This window comes from Octopus sinensis, linkage group LG1 (assembly GCF_006345805.1).
Source record: "Octopus sinensis linkage group LG1, ASM634580v1, whole genome shotgun sequence".
In the NCBI taxonomy this organism is placed as follows: Eukaryota; Metazoa; Mollusca; class Cephalopoda; order Octopoda; family Octopodidae; genus Octopus; species Octopus sinensis.
The window spans coordinates 90043731-90065585 of NC_042997.1; the positions used below are offsets into that span (position 1 = coordinate 90043731).

General features: G+C 35.4%; 1 protein-coding gene across 1 annotated transcript in view; it reads right to left on the reverse strand.

Annotated features, from left to right (window-relative positions):
- Positions 1–216: 216 nt before the first annotated feature.
- The window catches only part of LOC115217375 (GTPase Era, mitochondrial), a 121953-nt gene continuing 100314 nt past the window's right edge, over positions 217–21855 (reverse strand). Inside the window, exons 7-11 of the mRNA XM_029787092.2 lie at positions 14702–14814; positions 10508–10918; positions 7279–7428; positions 5929–6009; positions 217–376 (exon numbers count right to left, since the gene is read on the reverse strand). Of these exons, the coding sequence (XP_029642952.1) occupies positions 248–376; positions 5929–6009; positions 7279–7428; positions 10508–10918; positions 14702–14814 (884 nt within the window). The 3' untranslated portion in view covers positions 217–247. The remainder of the gene's footprint in view (positions 377–5928; positions 6010–7278; positions 7429–10507; positions 10919–14701; positions 14815–21855) is intronic.

The following is a 21855-nucleotide window of genomic DNA, read 5'->3' on the forward strand; positions in this document are numbered from 1 at the left end:
CATTTCCCCCTGATCGAAAGTGGGAACTGGAGCAATATGAAATGAAGTGTTTTACTCAAGAACAGCAACATGCTACCAAGTCAGGGAATTGAACCATGATCTAGCGATTATGAGTGCAACAGCCTAACCACTAGGCCATCCACTTTCACTGCAGCCAGTAATAGAAGGAAAAAAAAATATCCCCCTGCCTCCAAAAAAACAAAACAAAAGAAAATATACTTTCTATAAAATTACTATTTTATTATTATTATTTTTTGGTGACAAGCTTTACATTAATTTTAAGCAAAATGTTGATCCGGAATGCATCCATCAAAGATTGCTGGGCTTCTGCTATCAAAGCTTTGATCTTGTGTCCCTTTTTGCCAATAATCATGTGCTGTTAGATAAAAGAAAAGAATATTAAATAGCCATGAGTCAATGGATAGATCATTCTTGAATATCATCAGATAGAATAGATAATGAAATGTTTGTATAGCTTATAATAAGTAAGAGTGTGAGAATAATTGAAATTACCATAATTATTAATGTGCTAGAAATAGCTGTCATATCTCTCTCAGCTCACGTAATGACCACATATATACACCACTGTTTTAATAAAGCAAAGGGCACATGAGATGATATAGTCACAAATATCCTCTCCCCAGCAACAAAAAATTGGGTTGTCATAATTATGAAGGGTGCTGAAAAGTTCCTGGCTTTAAGGGTGTCGCGAAAGGCCTGGTTGGAGGCTCAACCTTCAGAGTCCACTGCAATAAGTGTGTGAATCTGAGAGGGAAATATGTTGAATAAAATCATAATTAACTGACCCTCCTGTATTTTACCTAAAGCCAGGAGCTTTTCAGTACCCCTTTGTATAATGCCTTTGGTTATAAGTCTGTTTGATAGGGTCTGACCTGTGGCTGAACCAAGAGCTGTGAGGAAAGAAAAGCTGTTGAACAAATTATGTTTAATCCTTTAGTATTAAGATTAACTGTCAAACATAATACTTATTTAATCACATTTAAAAAAAAAATTAAGCATACATTTTCTCACAGATTTAAGATTTCACTGATATGATTGTTTATTTTACATTGACATTGTAGGGTGGGTGTGAAAGGCAGTATCTGAGCAGTTTGAACATAAAATGAGGAGAATATTTTGGCTGGACATGACCAGTTTAAATGCTAAAGAGTTAATAAAACTGGGATGATTTCAAACATATGAAACATGTCCAACATGAGGGTGAAGAAAGAAGAATTATACAGATCTAAACTCTATTTATTACCACAAGTCCTAGTCCAGTGGTTCTGAACTGGGGTCCATATGATCCCTGGGGGTTCGTATAAGATTTAAAAAAAAAATTAACCTGTAATAAACTGGTTATACTGTTACAATGCACAAAATATTTTAATGATTCTTTTTATTCAATTCCTAATTAATATTTAATTATAAAAATATACTAGGATTTTTTAAAACATTTAATGGTTATGAGAGTCTAGTAGAGTAAAAAAGGAACTAAGGGGGTCCACAGGCAAAGAAATGGTTGAGAACCGTTGGCCCAGTCCTTCTTGCAGTGTGGTGGCTCGCATGTAAGTTATGTCAGTGGAGTGCAAGCTCCTAGTATAGCCTCCCAGGCTGGACAGGTCAAAGGATAGAGGCCAGACTAATATGGACCACCTCTTCCCAGAAGTAAAAATGGGTTTGCATAGGGCCAACACCCCTATCTAAAAAAAGAGCAAAGTAACAGAAGCATCATGGACAATTTGAAACCAACAAAACCTGAGAGAGGAAGGCCTTCTCTCAGGAGAGCATATGAACCCACAAGGGAGACAGAAGAGAAGATGCCCTAAAAATAGCTGGAAGTGGGGTACTGAGACAGAGTTGAAAAAAACAGTAATCCAACTGGAGAGAAGCAAATGAGACAATGAGACAAAAATGAGAACAGTGAGAAAAAGTCATTGATGGCCAATGCTTCATAGGGAGTGAAGAGGTTTAAGTAAGTAAAGTCTGTTTAATCTTCACATTAATAAAAGGGGTGGAGGTGATAAAATAATTTCATTAATCGTGGTATTTGTCTGTTGTATTTAGGAATGGTCATTTTGTCAGTTTAGCCAATAAAAACATACGCACTATATAATTGGTGTTACTTTGCTTCAGTGTTATTTATTTTTTACATTAATCTTAATCTTATTTCGGCCAGAGTTCTTTCGTCACACTCCTGTGACTGCATCAGTGGTCCTTTGCTTTCTTCTTTCTTATTTGTGTATCTCTACTTACTAACCGTCAGCCATTTTGTATTTCTATTGTATGTGTCTTCATTTGCTCATGCATATATCTCTATGTGCGTCTATGTTTAGTTAGTGTGTATGTGTCTGTGGGGGAATGCCTGTAATATTTGTATCTCCTGTTTATATACGTTCGTGTAATTTGTTTTTGTTTTTGTTTATTCTTATTTTGTTCATGTGTTTACACCCACTTATTATTATAATTATTATCATTATTATTATTATGTATGTATGCATGTTTAACAATAATAATAGTAATAATAATGATAATAAAAATAAAAATAAAAATTAAAAAAATATATTTGTCTGATTCAGAATCAACAGGCTACATAACAACAACAACCAAAAAGTTATTAGGGGAGCCTCATTATGGTTGTTTGACATAACAGGCAAATCCTCCTGAAACCATACTAAAAATAAGGATTACTTTAAATCAAAGATCTCAGTGGAATAGAGCAGACTTGTAGTTAAGCAATATCAATGATAGCCATACATGAGGAACAGGTCATTCAGTAAGCATGGACACCACTTGACAGTTATATATGCAATAAAATAATATTTCTTTTATTGATCACAAAGGCTGCATTATGGTTTCATATTTTGGCTCAAGGCTGGCAATTTTAAGGAAAGAATTAAGTCAGTTACATCAACCCCAGTACTCAACTGGTACTTGTTTTATCAACTCTGAAAGGATGAAAGTCAAAGTTGACTTTGGAGACATTTGAACTTAGAAAGTAAAGAGCTGGAAGAAATGCTGTTAAGCATTTACTGTTGATTCTGCCAGTTCATTGCCTTAATATTTGCAATAAAATGATACAAGATTTTTAAATTAGCCAAGGGAAAGATACCAGGATAAGAATCAGAATCAATCTCAAAAACTAATGCAACAAAATTTCAGTCTACATTAAAATTGTACATTCTGAGTGTAATATCTGGAGATCCACTTTTCAAACTGCCATCAGAGAATGAGTCTCAACTCAAATTTCTATAAGTTACTAAAGAACAGATGGTAGTGATTTATAAGAAACTCATATTTCTAAGTGCTGAAAACAATGCCTTTAAAATTTTGGATTTACTTGTCGCCATAAAATACAGATACACCAAAAGACAGCACATCACATAACACTTGTGATTTGGTGAATAGTTTACTCAAAGATTTTACTAGGATAGTAAACTATGACAAAACCATATACAGAGGACCCTCTACATGATCAACCAAACTGCTAGAATTACTATCCAAATCTTTCTCAAATCATAACCACACCATTTTAATAAGAGGAAAGACATATTGTATAATAATGTACTTCTAGATGTGGGAAGGTCACAGCTGAGACAGTTTAAACTGCTAGATCAGGACTGAGATGGGGCTTACACAGCAGCAGTTGCTGAGATTGGGTGGAGACCAAGATTCATAGATAAAATTTGCTAGGTTATTGTTGAAATTATCATAATACTTATGCAACCTTTCTACCTCTCCATGAAATCAGCTTTGATTCAAATAAACCTAAACTTGTGTTAGTAATTAATCAAACCACTTGTTCTGCCTTATCCTCGAATCTTTAGCAATCATACAAGGGATTGGCCATGGTATCTCAGTTTGAAATAGTGAACCATCAGTTCACTTTCACACATATACAAAAACTGCGTATTCTAACATACACACATCACCATGTCAGTCAAATGTTCTAATATATATATATATGTATATATATAAACATATACACTACTTAGCATTGTTTGGTGCATTTATTTCACTATGAAAATAGGTACACAGCTAAAAGGGGCCAATGACACACTGACTGAATTGACCAATAGGAACACAGATTAAATTGACCAAAAAGAATACATGTTAAGTTGTCCAATAGGAACATAGATCAAATTAACTAAAAAGATTAAATTGACAATTGAATAAGCAGGCTACATATGTGGTATGCACACAAACAACTGTGTATATAACATAAAATAAAGCAATTTTAAATTTTTAAACAAAATAATTATCTGTAAACGGAAGTAGACCTATTTTAAATATGGAAGTATATAGTGCAATGATTGAAACTTATGTAGTGCTCTGTGTCCTAATATAAGGGGAGAGAGGTTAGTTCTAAAACTTGTAGAGCAACAGATACCAGAATCAGAAGATTTAACAGATTAGAGGTCAACTTTGTAGACATCATCTCTTGCTTTTGTGATGATTGGAACATGAAGTATTGATACTGAAGCTGTCAAGGAAATTACCTGATGATAAGGTGATAATAGTGGTCATGGTAGTAGGGATGAGATGATGATGATAATGATGATGGTGGTGGTGATACAACGATGACATAAGAGAGGTGGTAGTGATATTGACAATCCTCAATCTGAAGTCCTGCATCACCATCTTAAGATTAAAGTATATTTGAAATGTTTTCATTGATAATGGGTAAATAAGAAGGAACAAATGAATTAATGTAGATCCATGCATACATAGTGGAAATCTTACATGTAACTGAGTATGACCACTTTCTAAATTCAGTGAGTCTATGCACGCATTCCAAGAGTCCAAAAGTTCCTGTGCATGAATTTGTCTTGAGTGGGTAAAGTGTCACCTAGCATTGAACCCACTTTACACTGCAATCAGCTATAAAACTAGTGGCACAGCAGAAATTGAGACAGCCAGAAACTGACAACACTTCAGGCTTTTTTATTTATATGAGTTTACCTTCCCCTAGCATTAAGTCTTTCACTCTAAATGGTTCACATGCTAGTTAACCTATAGTAGGGACCCTAGCAACTCCTACTACCCAGTAAGAGAGTAGATATGGGAACAATAATGGCTAAGAAGTGGTTTCACCCTCCTCAAAGCCCTGTAACTCCCATACCAGGGCCCTACTAGCAGATGCACTTTAAAAGCATACCCAGGGCAACACACACACAACCATACATATACAAACATAAACTTGATGTTGCCTACCTTATCTATTTAAAATGGCACAAACCATTGGTTATTTAGGCATTTTTATATACTACACCAGTATCAGTTTGAAATTAATTTTTACTTAAAAATTTCTCCCACTCTTAAGAATTTATCCCTCCCTCCCTCCCAACCTTTTGTCTCTATTCTACTTTCTCTCCTTCTTGTATCTTGTCCCTACCGTCTCTATGTCTCTTTCCAGCTACTCCCACCCTTATATAATTGCAAAGTAGCTGTGTATCTCCTCCACTACAGCAAGACACCTGTTCCTGTCCCTTGATCTTACTTTAGATTCTCAAACACTAAGCATAAAGCCACCTCCCTCTGTAAAGTGGTGAGTGTAAGGGAAGGAATCCAGGCTTAGAAACAATGGCAAAACACACATTGAAATTTGATGCAGTTCTTCAACTTGTTGGATCTAAGCAATGTCAAAAGAGAAGACAGGTGTTAAATGATGATGATGATGATGATGATGATGATGATTGGTGATGATGATGAGGATGAGGATGATGATGATATCACTGATCAGTTTTTTAGAACAACCTGAAGCAATATTCAAAATTTTAAAACCAAATAACTATTCATGAATGTAGAAAAAAAAGAGAAGGTAGAAATATTTTAAATATGAAAGTTTAGTGCAACGATTGAGAAACTTTCAGATGTAAATTACATCTGTCACCAATCTTCATATTGGAAATAAAGGAAGTCACTTACTACATGCTTTTTCTTGATACAAATAATATTGAAAAAGATATTGAGTGTCTCTTTATCATCCAGCTCCCACAACTCAATCATCTGAAGAGAAAGGAGAGGGTATTTTAGTTTTGGGTTCACAATATAAAAACAGCTCAATGGGGTTAGCATATCTGACAAGGATACTGAGCAAACTATACACTTGCATGCATGCGCACGTACACACACACAATATATATATATATGTATGAATTGCTATATTTATACTGGCTGAGATCTCTTACTTGTAATGCCTTCTTTATATTCTGGTATTAAAAATGTTTCCATCACACAAGGCCTAACAACATTTAAAAGAAGGTGTTAAAATCATGTCAGTGCTAGGATTGTGTGTAATAAATGAATCCAAAAACCCTATTTTTTGTCATTGTTAATAGCAATAATTATTATCATTACTATATATATATATATTTATTTCACATACTTCGTTATTATGTCATATAATGTGTAAGGTATTGTGTGCAAATATATAGCATATCAGTTATTGTGGATTGATATGGCATAGTATATTTGTATATGACACAGTGTAAATAAGATACCTTTGCTGAAATATCATAGAGTATATATGATACTAACATGTCATATAATATGTAAGATACTGTGTGTGGCTATATATATATATATATATATATATATATATATATACACTGACTGGCCTCTGTGCCGGTGGCACGTAAAAGTACCATCCGTTCATGGCCATTGCCAGCCTCGCCTGGCCCCCGTGCCGGTGGCACGTAAAAAGCGCCATCCGTCTGTGGCCGTTTGCCAGCTCCGTCTGGCACCTGTGCGGGTGGCACGTAAAAAGCACCCACTACACTCACGGAGTGGTTGGCGTTAGGAAGGGCATCCAGCCGTAGAAACACTGCCAGATCAGACTGGGCCTGATGCAGCCTTCTGGCTTCACAGACCCCGGTTGAACCGTCCAACCCATGCTAGCATGGAAAGCGGATGCTAAATGATGATGATGATGATGATGACACCCACACACACACATAAAACATACATGTTAAAAACTGAGCCAACAAAAAAGTCTCTACATTGTTGCTCAACTTGCTAGAGGTAATAGCTAAATCTCCCTTATATTACACCACATACCATACTTAGAAGAAGGTAGGGGCACATTAGATACTGTTTTACATAGATAATTATTGAGATAAAAATAAAAAGGAGTAGTCATTGCTGGAATGTCTTTGGTTACAGGTCTGTTGTATCAGGTCTGAGCTGGTATAAACATCAACATTTACAAAGTTTGAAATGTCAAGTAAATTCTGTATAAGAAAATGAAGAATAATAAATTTTATGAAAGCCACTCACAATTTTGACATTGTATGGTACCTCCTCTGGCAAAATATCCAGAAGCTTCTCCCAGACTAAGTTCTTAGCCAAGAAAACAGGGTCTTGGTTTGTGATGAAACTACTGTGGAACTCCCAGTCTCCAGGTTGAGTATTGGACAGAAGATAATTCTAGACATGAAATAAAATAAAAAAAATAAAATAAAAGAAAAAGAAAAGTAGACACTAGTTCTCTGAAAACTAAAGAGTTTTTAAATCGTTATTGGAAAGAGCTTCTGGTTCTTTGATACAAAAACAACTACTTTAACCCTTTAGCTTTCAGGTTACTCTGTCAACTGTAATGCTTATTTATTCATATTGTTTTGAATTATTATCCCATAGCTTCAAAATTGTGATGATGTGAATGTTCATTTTTAGAAATGACATTGTAGTGAGAGGCGAAATCTAACTGATTTGAACACAAAACAGGTAGAATATTTGGGTCGAATATGGCCACTTTAAATGCTAAAGGGTTAAAGAGTTCTTGTTTAAATTAACATTTAGCACACTGTAGGTGCATCATGTCACCATATGAGCTTTCTTCTCTGTAGTATCAGGGAAAACAATTCTAGAGAAAATGCTGTGTGCTAAAGGTTAAAACCTGGCATCATTATGTTATTTATGAAACTGTGCTTATGCCATACTTCAGACATCTAGTTTGGTATACTAACTAATATATGAGACAATGGGGAAGTCCCTATGCAGTTGTTTGAATTGCTAGAAATAGCAACCAAATCACACCCTATTTTATGGATTGTACTTTATGGACTGAATTCCATGTCCTCTGTTAGCAGACAGGAAAATAATCTATACCCATACAGCCAGTCTATTTCCATTTGCAATAAAGGAAATTTTCAAACTTTTTGTGTATTTTGGAAGGTCATAAAATACAGGCATTCTTTTCTCTGGATTCAATGTTATTTATAACATTATTTTCCTCCATTTCCAAACTATTTTCTCAAGTTCTTTTTTGCAATTCTTTTCTGTAATTTTCCTTCTTTCTTTCTCTTTGTTCCTGTTTAAACCAGTTATGAACAAACTTAATATCTTTTTTTTATTAAGAAACACAGGATAGTCTGGCTGAATTTTTGAATTTCTGCATTTCAGTGTATTTCTAATTTTGATCATTCTTGTCTCATTTTGAGCTTGAGGATGACTGTTGAATTATCGTTCAGTTTAATAAACAAAGTCAGGTTGTGCTTTATTACATATCATGTTCTTGTTGTTGTAGTAGTAGTAGTAGTAGTGGTGGTAGTCGTAGAAACAACAACAATAATAATAATCCTTTCTATTATAGGCACAAAGCCTGAAATTTTTGAGGAGGGGACTAGTTGATTACATCAACACCAGTGTTTCATTGGTACTTAGTTTATCGATCCTGAAAGGATGAAAAGCAAAGTCAAATTTGAACTCGGAACATAAAGATGGACGATATGCTGCTAAGCATTTTGCCAGCTTGCCATCCTAATGATGCTAATAACAATAATAATAATAATGCAAAGGAAATTACAACCAATGGATAAATGTTGTTCATGAGTTTGGATAAATTCATATTTCAGGTCTTGTGCCTATAATAGAAAGGATTATTATTGTTGCTGCTACTGCTACTACTACTACAAGAATATGATATGTAATGAAGCACAACCTGCATGCATGCATACATACATACATATATACATACATATATATATACATACAAATTGAGATAGGGGTTGTAAATTCAACCCTCAATGGGATAACTTATATCCAATATACTGCTAGTGAGGTACCCAACAAAGTTAATACATAAATGTTAAGAATTGCAATACAATTAATTCATTTATTGATATTTGATTTCGATGTATTTCTCCATTTTCTTATTTTGTGTGTGTGTATATATATATATATATATATATATATATATATATATATATGTATACAGGCATGCATGTATGAGTATGTGTTTACATGTGACTGCTGTTTGTGTGTGTGTAAGTGATTGAAAAATGTAAGAAAGTGTGAATTAGCAATGGAGACTGTATGCATGGCTCATAAGTGCATACATATGAACATGGACATAGAGGTATGTGCATACATACACATACAACTCTATAGCTTCTTCCCATATTAAGCAGTGGTTTCATAAATTAGGTAGAAGATGACACGAAGTGTGACAATTGGATACGGAAGACGAACACTTTGGAATCTCAGCTGGCATCTTGCTGCAGAGCCACTCCTTTGGGACAAGATTTTATCAAATAATCATGGACGACAGCCAAGATAGGTAGCAGCAGAAATTAATTTTAAATTAGAAGTGTCTTTGATATTGAGATAAGAGAAACCAAAGATATATGAAGAATTCATTATCGAGTCCAAACTAGGTTTTAGAAACAACCAGTAATGTGAAATGTTTGAGTGGAGGCCTCAGGAGAGAGCAGAAAAGAGAGAGAGATGGAGTGAATGCTACCCACCCACCCAGTTTCTCTGTCACTGCAAGTGTGATAAATTCAAGGTAAGAAAGTTAAATCTGTAAGAAATGGAACGTTTGGGAAACAAAAATGTGCTAAAATGTACATTGGAATAAACTTCAATATCAGTGTTTTTATTTACTAATTATGTGATCGTGATCAATATAAAGTTATTTGGAGAGAGAGAAAGAGATACAGAGTATAAAGTTATCTGCTGACACACAAACAGATCTTAGTTATTTGTCTATATATTTTCATACACCCAGATATACAATATATCTTATACATAATGATAAAGTTACCTGCTTACTTAAACAGATATACACACAGACAGACACATACTTTGTTGTTATATCACATAATATGTAAGGTATTGTGTGCAGATACATAGCATATCAGTTATTGTGGATAGATATGGCATAGTATATTAGTATATGATACTATGTAAATACGATACCTGTGTTGAAATATCATACAGTATATAACATGTTACATAGTATGTAAGATACTGTGTGCTGGTATAGAATATTATATATAAGGTAATATATGTTGATATATCACAACATATGGAAGGTACTGCATGCTGATATGACATAGAGTAAGGTACTGAGAACTGATATGACATACTGTACATAAAATTTTGTGTATTGATATAACATACCCCCCCCCCCCCAGTCACTGCTACCTCTGCATATCACTCACTCACTCACTCTCTCTTTCTCACACACAAACAACAGATCCAACTAACTGAAGAAAAGTCTTACCTTTAGGTCTGAAACGCCATCATTATTTAGTGCTGAGATCATAAAAACATTTTTGAATTTAGGCCAGCCTTTTTTGTCTTTCACTTTTGACCTAATATTTTGCATTCTCTTATGATAGTCTTGCCATGATTCAGCTTGAACATTATCTTCTATGTCTACAGAACTTTTTACTGGAAACTCACTCACTAAATCACTATCAAGAGAGGTCTGAGTTTCAGTTTGAGTGTGATAGTGGTCAGGAATATTTGACTTCTTCAGTTTCAGGCCATGTTTCTGGAAGATTTCTTTCAGTATCTTTTCATTAACTTTCACATTCTTTCGAATGAAATCAGCTTTTTTATTATCAACTCTTCCTTCTGTTAGAATTCTAGTAATTTCCAACAGATGATTCTTCTTATCCACTTTGTCAATCTGAAATATTTCAAAGAATTTAGAATATAGTAATAAGCCACAAATATTGAGAGAAGAAACAGTTGATGAACTTGTACCACCTCCACCCCAGTATCTGATTGGGACAAAGCTAAATACTACGAGGCAGTTTTTCCATTGCTCTACAGATTCTGCTCCTACACTGAAGATAGTGTATGAGTGTTCAGCTTTTGCCGAACAACCTGCACAAATGATTTGTTTATAGTGATCAAATGTATGTGTTGTACATTAGCTCACTCTCTCTCCATCAAATCGATGTTGCCTGAACAGATGCATGGTGTACTACATGTCAGGTGTCAAAGTGATTGCAGAGCAATGTAAGATGAAGTGTTTTGCTCAAAAACACAATGCACCACCCAGACTAGGAACTAAAACCACAATATTCTGATTGTGAGTGCCACACTCTAACCACTATGCCATGCGTCCTCACTATAATAATAACAATAATAATAATAATAATAATAATAATAATAATAATAATAATAATAATAAAAATAAAAAATGCCCTGATGCAGTACCAGGCAGTAGCTCTCGTGGCTTCTGATCTTAACTGACTGGAAGTGTTATCATGTATATTGTTTTATCTTGGTATTAAAGATGGGCTACAGCAAATATTCTGCTCAATACCACAGATTTGCTTGTCAGTTGTTTGATCTTAACCAGTTGAGCATGTCCCTTAGTGGCTGACAATATGTGCATCTCTGATCATGAGCAGAAGTAGTGGGGGAGCAGCATAGCCATGTGTTGAGAGGGATTCTTTGGGGTTTGAATAATTCACTTCTGGAAACATGGGTGTTTCATTCAACATCCTTAAACAACCCTTATTCAGGGTCCTTTTGAGCGGGATGGGTCACTCAACCCGAAGAAAATTCTAACTGGGCCCCACCTGCAAGGTCATGTGCTGTTTATCTTGATATAAGATCACCATGTCACGCACATATGGTTGTGATGCATGTATCTGGTGTATCCTTATCAGATGGGTAGTCATGATGGGTATACTGGGCTTCATATATTTTACCCCAGTGTCACTTTGATGGCATGCACTGCTCTCTCACTCAATAATAATAATAATAATAATAATATGGTTCTGGGTTCAGTCCCACTGCGTGACATCTTGGGCAAGTGTCTTCTGCTATAGCCTCGGACCGACCAAAGCCTTGTGAGTGGATTTGGTAGAGGGAAACTGAAAGAAGCCTGTCGTATATATGTATATATATATATGTGTATGTGTGTGTATATGTTTGTGTGTCCGTGTTTATCCCTCTAGCATTGCTTGACACCCGATGCTGGTGTGTTTATGTCCCCGTCACTTAGCGGTTCGGCAAAAGAGACTGATAGAATAAGTACTGAGCTTACAAAGAATAAGTCTCAGGGTCAATTTGCTCGACTAAAGGCGGTGCTCCAGCATGGCCACAGTCAAAATGACTGAAACAAGTAACAAAGAGTAATAATAATAATAATGGCTTCAAATTTTGACACAAGGTCAGCAACTTTGGGGGAGGGAGAAGTTGATGACATTCACCCTATGGTGAACTGGTATTTGTTTTCTCAACCTCAAAAGGATACAAAGCAAAATTGACTTTCACAGTTTTTGAACTCAGAATATAAAGACAGATGAAATGCCACTTTTTGCTTTTGTCACCATAGTTGTTGTTTGCTGATGTTATTTCCAGGTTATGTGTGATTTTTTTCTTTTGTTTTTGTTACCTTGACAATGACACACTATCATTTTCAACTTGGAAGCTTACTGACCTATTTAAAAGCAATCCTTCTCTCTCTCTCTCTGCTATACTCTTTTTCACTCACTTGTGTTGCTTTGTTGAATAATATTGTAAGTTTTTTCCCAACTTCTTGCTTTTAGCAGAGAAAAATCAAGATTTAGCTGTTTTGAACAATTTCAAAACAACTGAAACTCCAACTGGGTTGACATTATGCATAAACCACTGCACCTAAATGCAGCTGATGAGCTCTGATTAACAAAAATCAAGCAAACACAATGAAAAATTTTGATAAAAGCTTACAAAGATGAAAATTAGAATGGCTTCTTGTTCTGTAGTAGTAATAATAATAATAATAATAATAATAATACTAATAATAATAATAATAATAATAGTAATAATAATAATAATAATAATAATAGTAATGATAATAATAATAATAATAATAATAATGGTTGTAACGATCAGCTACTCATCAATAAGATGATCTTAGAAGATTGTCATAAACGACACAAAAACTTGTCAATAGTCTGGATAGACTATAAAAAAGCTTTTGATAGCTTACCACATAGCTGGATTAAGAAACGTCTAGAAATGTATAAAATAGTGCCTACTCTGTGAAACTTTTTGTCTGTAAGTGTAAGATCATGGAGAACCATACTGACTTTGAACAGTGACAATGAATCTCTAAATGCTGGAGATGTAAAAATTTCAGGTGGCATTTTCCAGGGTGACTCACTATTACCACCCCTCTTTTGTCTAGCCTTAATACCTCTCTCAAAATTGCTCAATGATGCACAGCACGGTTATAAAATATTTGATAAAAATATAAATCATCTCATTTACATGGATGCAAAAAATGACCAACAACTCAAGGGCTTATTAGCAATTGTTAAACAATTCAGTAATGACACCAGAATGCAATTTGGCCTTGATAAATGTGCAAAAGCTACCTTTATCAAAGGAAAAATGACAGAAACATCTAATGTTAACCTTGAGCAGCAGAATGTCATAAAAGAGTTAGAACCAGCGGAGAGATACAAATACCTACGGGTACTTGAAGGGGATGGAATCAGGCATTCAGTGATGAAGGAAAGGTTCATGAGAGAATGTTATCACAGGGTGAGAGCAATACTTAAGACAGAGCTGAATGCAAGAAGTGATCAATGTTTTAGCCATACCAGTCGTGACTTACAGTTTCAATATCATTAACTGGTCAATTACTGAAATATGTAATCTTGACAGAAAAATACAAAAACTATTGACAATGCATAGAATGCACCACCCTAAGGCAGATATAGAACGACTTTATCTGCCAAGAAAAGAAAGAGGCTGTGGACTTTTACAACTGGCATTAACAATGAAGATTGCCACAATTGGCCTAGACACCGACCTGAAAAACGCTGAGGACTAGATGTTAAAACTTGTCTCAAAACATGAAAACAAGAAAGCATCATATTCAGTAACAAAACAGGCAAAGGAATATCTAAGTGAATTCCAAATACAACAAATTCCAGAACCAGACATATGAGAAACAAGCACAGAAAAAGCTAAGCGTATGAAAACCTGTGCTAAAACTGCTACCTTAGATATTCTTACTGATAAATGGCAAGAAAAACCTCTCAATGGCAAATACCCAAAGAGAGCGAATAATGCCAATGTTGACAAAGCCCTTACCCATCAAGAATGGTTGTGTTTAGTTTCTGTAAAACAAGTAGCAGTAATATGCTGTGAAGGACACCTTTGGAGAAAATGCAAAAATTACATTGAGATTCAGAACAGAAAAAAAAAAAACACTTAAGATGTAGAATGAGAGATTGGTGGTGGATCAATGAGTTTCAGATGTGACATTTTTGCCGAAGATTTGTTTCACAATGATTACAATGAAATTTGATTCTCACTGTTTTGTATGACAACACTGAATTTCTTTCAAAAAAATTTTTTTTTAGTTTCATATAGAAAGATTTGATCTGCTAATGTTACTGGCTAAATTGAAGTTGAACCCGACATTATTGTATTATGAGGAAATAGTTAAACCATAACTTACCTTGTTAAGTATCAGTATAGCTGGTATGTGTGTGTTACAGTACAGAAGTTGAAGAATAGACTGGCCAAGTTCTCGCGAATACCATCTATTGGAAACATCAACTATGATTCCAACTGAAAATGAAAGCAGAGTCTTTGTATAAACATACTGCAACAAAAAACTCAGGGATGTTAGTTCAACATTTACTTCCTCAAGTCTACATAACCTTCTGAATATCCCCATAAACATTTATTCCCTCTGTTTACATCACTGTTTACCCCAGGTGTTTAATTAACTTTGCATATGGATGAAGACAGTTGCATAAAGAAGTGCCAAGCTCTAATTGTGGAAGGTACCTGTGGAGAGGTAGATCCAAGAAGATGTAGGACAAAATGGTGAGAAAGGATCTTCAGATGTTGGGCCTCATTATGGAAATGACAAGCGACCAGGATATGTAGTGATTTGCTGTACTTGATAAGACATGTCAAGCTAAGTAAAATCACTATCTTCCACACATACAGGGTAGTCCTTTCAGGTGCCGGTGCCACATAAAAAGCACCTGTGCCAGTACTGCACTAATGCATCCATGCTAGTGCTGCATAAATGCACCCATGCAGGTGGCACTTAAAAAAACACCCAGCACACTCTGTTAAGTGGTTGGCGTTAGGAAGGGCATCTAGCCATAAAAACCATGCCACAACAGACAGTTGGAGTTTGGACAACTCCCTGCTAGCCAGCTCTATGTCAAACTGTCCAACCCATGCCAGTATGGAAAGCCGATATTAAACGATGATGATGTCTCAAATGCTCAACTGCTAGCATTACTTACAATTTTAGAGTCATCTCAGGCTATCAACCAACGGACATTTCTTTGTTGTTTGTCAGTTTTGTGCTGCTTTTCAGCTCATAATTATTTTTATAATCATCTTCCAATGCTATTTTATTGTTCACTAACCTATGTTGCTTCAAATTAATATTTTGTTTATACTAAAACAGACAAATTAGAAAGGTAAGGTTATATAAAACTGGTATATACAAGTAAATGCATATTTTGGCAGTCAATCACCATTAAGATATAATTTCAGTTCCCCAATGAAACACTTAGGGTATAAATACATTGATTTCCCAGAACCTTTGGTTCCAAAGGTTCTGCCAAGGTTAACTTTGCTTTTCATCCCTTGAAAGTCAATAAAATACAGGAGTTGATGTAACTGAGTTATCCTACTTTGTGCCAGGATTTGAAAGCATTATTATTATTATTTTTCCTTCTTTCTTCAAATTTTCTCCCATTTCTTGCCCAGTGTTTTCCATACACCTAGGGCAGAGAAGTTCATTGTATGCATTCCCAGGTTACACATGCAAATTCACAGGTAAAACTTATTAAAAAAATTAATAGATAAATAAATTCATGAATGGATGTTGTTTTCACAGTGATAATGCTCTTCTCAGTACATGAGCCATTCCAGTTGACACGATTTTTTGAACTTCCTGTAGGGATGGTAAGCTTGGTATCATTTTCAAATAGGTTTCAGTACTTTTTTTTATCATTCCTAGAGATCCTTATTATTATTATTATTATTAAAGGAGGTGAGGTGGTAGAATCATTAGCATGTCAAATAAAATATTTAATGGCAATTTTTTTTGAGTCTTAACAGAATTCAAATTTTGCTGGTGTTGATTGCCTTTCATCCTTTTGGAGTTGATAAAATAAGTACTGGCTGGGCACTAGGGTCAATGTAATTGACTTACCTCCTCCCCTAAGATTGCTTGCCTTGTACCAAAATTTGAAAGAATTATTACTATCATCCTCATCAATATTAAAAGGGTAAAGACCCCCTTTGGTCATGAATGACCATGGGATTGCACTTAGAAAGTTGCCCAAGCAAGATTGTTTATGGAAGACCAGCAGTTACCCAAGCATATCAGCCTTCCCTCCCTATGCCATTAATGTTATCCAAAGGAAAGGCCGATATAGATTGGCACCAGTAACTCACTTCTACAGCTGAGTGAACTGGAGCAGTGTGAAATGAAGTGTCTTGCTCAAGAACATAACACACAACCTAATCCAGGGATCAAACTCATTACCTTATGGTTGTGAGCCCAATGCTCAAACCACTGAACCATGCGCCTTCACATCATCAATATTATTATTATTATTATTATTGCTAATGACTAAACTGTTTTTAGAACTACATTCAGTGCTTCAAGTGTTGTAACTCTGAATTACAAAAGTCTGTGCATGTCCTCAGCCAAAGGATGAAATAAGAAAGGAGAAAAGATAATGAAGATGATAAGAACAATAATCATCAATATTACTACTATTATTATTTTCTTATCATCTTCATTATCTTTTCTCCTTTCTTATTTCATCCTTTGTCTGAGGACATGCACAGGCCTTTGTAATTCAGAGCTACAGCACTTGAAGCACTGAATGTAGTTCTAAAAACATAGTTTTAGTCATTAGTAAATATTGAATAATGAAGAGACAATCAGAAATAAATGAAGAGAAGCCAGAATAAGGAATTAAAAAAGGATTAATCTCATTGTTTAACTTCTGATCAAACAAACCTATGAAGAAGTTGTGATCATCCCATCTTTTTCAGACAGTGTGTCTAGGATTCATGGTATATATCATATATGGATTAGAGATAAAGTTATGTTAGCTATGTGATATCTATTGCTGTAGAGAACACAAGTTTAAAATTCTTACAGGTTTAAGAATGGTGAGAAGTTAGTAAGAAACTGCTAGTAAATTTGAATATTAATCAGGGTATGCTGGTATTCATTAATGAATCACCTTTTTTTTATCTTTATTACTGTCTGTCTACTATAGCATGTATATTCACTAATGCCAAAAATAGTACGCCCATATACACATACACACACACATATGTAGTTAAAATTAGTATTTTTTAGTATTTTTATACATATTACATTTGCTGAAGCTGACATTTCACATTTTGTAACTTAAAGTTTCAAGCTTCTGATCGTCAGGCAACATATACACATGTTTTTATAAACATAAATATAGCAAACATTGACTGAATAAGGAACACTATATATGTGTATGCTTTAAAATTTATTATTATTTTATTGATGGTAATATCGAAGGTGCAGGCATGGCCAACAACTTGGTCTTGGTTTCAGTCCTACTGTACAGCATCATGGGTAGGTGTTTTCTACAAAAGCCCCAAACTCACAAAAGCTTTGTGGGTGGATTTGGTAAATGGAAACTGAAAGAAATCTGTTTGTGTGTGTGTGTGTGTGTGCACGCGCGCGTGCGTGCGTGCACATGTGTATGTGTGCGTGCGCGTTACCATCTCTTTGCTTTGACTTTATGTGATAGTTGTAAATGAACGTCACCATTTATTTCCAATCTTCTTGGAAAACATGTCTGGTCACAGGGTGATGTTACCTCATTTGGAAACAGGTGAATGTCAGTGACAGGAAGGGCATCAGGTTGTAGGAAACCCAACTCAACAAATTCTGCCTGATCCATGCAGGCATGGAAAAGTGGATGTTAAATTATGATGATGATGATAACTTTGAGGTTTCACCTGAGTCTGTGCCTTAGCCTCAGACTTAGCAAAACTTTAAAGTCACAGTCAATACATAAACATATGGTATGGTATGAGAAATCCTAGCTTGAAAGATTAAGGCTTCTAATTTGTATGGTTAAAGATGTAATATCACCTTGGTTTACTGGTTAGCACAACAGGCATGAGGTTTGATTACAATAGGCAATGTTACAACGTTTTTCATCTTCTAAAACATACACATTCTAACATAGAAATGCATACATTCAGGGACTGTATAACTTGATAGACATACTCAAATACTTAATTCTCTTCCTGTATTTTCTGAGTTAAAAATGTATGCAGTATTACCAGTAATACACATACTTCTTCCTCAAATTTCCCCTACTTCTCTCTCTGTGTATCCATCTTGCTCTCTATACATCCATCTCTTTATATATCTATTAGGCTATCAATGTATTTTTTCTCTGAATATTTATCTCTCTCTCTTTCTCTCTCTATGTATTCCTCAGTATTTTTCTCTCCATCTAGCTGCATCTCTGTCTAGCTATCTATATATTTCTCTCTGAATATCTATGTATATATATGTATATGCTGCTCTCTCTCTCTTCTCTGCACCTATCAACCCCTCATAGCCACTTACATTGCATGTTACACGAGTAATTAACACGTCAATGAGAAATGGGTTTGGCTGCAAGGAGCTGGCAGAGCCTTTCTAGATGGACAGCAAAGCTGTTAGTGACGCCACCTGCAGGCTGCCATCTTCTGGCAGTGAAGTGAGAAAGCCGACAACTTGATAGATATATACTTCACACTTGGTCTTGGCCAGAGAGACACCCACACATGCAGCTACTACCACCCAGGGGGATAGAGTCCAGCACTCTAGCATGCAACATGCCAGCTCTGAGTGGAGAGCAGCTAAAACACAAAGAAATAAATATCAACAAAAGAAAAAAATTAAAATAACAACTACAAACAACAACCATCATAATAAACTATAATTACAACAACTATGATAATCTGTTTTTCTACTTGCTGTTATTATGTAGATAAGATGGCTTCCACCAAATCCAACTATTAGTTCTTGTTGAAGCACAACAAACAACAACATGAAGTGTAGAAAATTGATTGTATCCACAGCAACTAAATTCTCAGAAGAAATTCACTAAGACTTCAAATCATCATCATCATCATCATCATTTAGCATCTGTTTTCCATGCTGGCATGGCCTAGATAGTTTAACTGGAGCTGGTAAGCCAGAGAGCTGTACAAGGCTCCAGTCTGATTTGGCTTGGTTTCTACAACTTGATGCCCTTCCTAATGCCAACCATTCCAAGAATGTAGTAGGTGCTTTTTATATGTCACTGGTATGGGTGTCTTTTACGTGTCATCGCCACTGACCACAGCTAATAATAATAATAATATTAATGAAAAGGTAGCAAGATGCAACGAAAATTTTAGAAAATAAAAATAAGAAATAAGTGGAAATTTTACCAGTGAGTGTGTTAAATAATAAGGCACTAAAAGAGAATGACTCTCCCCAGACACAACAGAATATGCTTCAACACATGAACTCATATAAAGAATCTTGCAAACCAAATCCAAAAATAATAATATAGATACCAGGAAACTCCAAAATGGCAGAAATTCAAAAGATAGTGCTCATGGGAACTGCCAATATCCTATGCAAAATACGTTCAATGTAATCTCAAGTTTTAAAACAAACACATAATTTTCTTAAGGTTTCTTAAACATTCCCTAGAACAACACTATGTACAAAACCAAATATATGGCACCGAAGGCATAACACCAGCATGAACTTTCAACTTGTTGTCTCTTGAGGTCTCTGGGTGAGACTTGGAGCCAACTTGTACAAATGTAAAGCAAAAGTCAAACATAAAATAATAATAATAATCCTTTCTACTATAGGCACAAGGCCTGGAATTTGTGGTGAGGGAGATAGTCAATTAATCGATCCCAGTACTTGACTGGTACTTAATTTATCGACCCTGAAAGGATAAAAGGCAATGTTGACCTCGTGGAATTTGAACTGAGAATGTAGTGGCAGATGAAATACCGCTAAGCATTTCGCCTGGCATGCTAATGTTACTGCCAGCTCGCCACCTTAATAGTAATAATAATGATAATTCTCTCTACATTAAGCACAAGGCCTGAAATTTTGTGGGAGAGGAATATGGTTGAATACGCGGTGGTGGCGGCAGCAACAGCAGCAACAACAGCAGCAGCAGCAGCAGCAACAACAGCAGCAGCAGCAACAGCAACAACAATCCTTTCTACCTGGTCTGAAATTTGGGGGGAGGGAACTAGTCAATTACATCGACTCCAGTGTTTCACTGGTACCTAATTTATCGAACCCAAAAGGATGAAGGGCAAAGTTGACCTCAGTGGAATTTGAACTCAGAATATAAAGGCAGATGAAATGCTGCTAAGCATTTTGCCCAGTGTGCTAACGATTCTGCCAGTTCGCCACCTTGATAATAATAATAATAATAATAATAATAATAATAATAATGAAAATGATAATTTTGAATTCAAATTTTGGTACAAGACCAGCAATTTCAAGGGAGGGTGTAAGTTGATTACATCAACCCCAGTGCTCAACCAGTACTTATTTCCTTGACACTGAAAGGATGAAAGGCAAAGTCAACCTCGGCAGAATATGAACTCAAAACAAAGGTAGATGAAATGCAACTAAGTATTTTGCCTGACGTGCTAATGACTCTGCCAGCTCACTAACTTAAAACTTCAAATAATAATAATAACAATCTGTTCTACTATAAACACAAAGTCTGAAATTTTGGGAGAGGGAATGCGGTTGATTACATCAACCCCAGTGCATAACTTATTTTGATGACTCCTGAAAAGATGAAAGGCAAAGTTAACCTCAGTAACTTCAGCGACTTCAAACAAGGAGCATAAATACATACAATGCTACTAAGCATTTTGCCTGGTGCACTAACAATTCGGCCACCTCACTGCCTTAGTAATAATAATGATAATCTTTTCTACTGGTGGCACAAGGCCTCAAATTTGTGGGTGGGGACTAGTTGATTATATTGACCCCAGTGTTTCACTGGTATTTAATTTATCGACCCCCAAAAGGATGAAAGGCAAAGTTGACCTCAGTGGAATTTGAACTCAGAATGTAGCGGCAGGTGAAATACCTCTAAGCATTTCGTCCAGCATGCTAATGATTCTGCCAGCTCACCAACTTAATAATAATAAGAAGAAGAGTAATAAGAATCCTTTCTACTATAGGCGCAAAACCTGAAATCTTGGGGGAAGGGGCCAGTCGATTAGACTGACCTCAATTCTCAACATGTACTTAATTTATCAACCCTGAATGGATGAAAGGCACAGTCAAACTCGGCGGAATTTGAACTCAGAATGTAAAGACGGACAAAATACTGATAAACATTTTGCCTGTGATGCTAACAATTCTGCTAGTTCATTGCCTTAATAATAATAATAATCCTTTCTACTATAGGTACGTGGTCTGAAATTTTATTGGGCAGGGCAAGTCAATTACATTGATCCCAGTTCTCAAGTGGTGCTTATTTATTCAACTCTGAAAGGATGAAAGGTCGACTTAGGTGGCATTTGAACTCAGAATGTAAA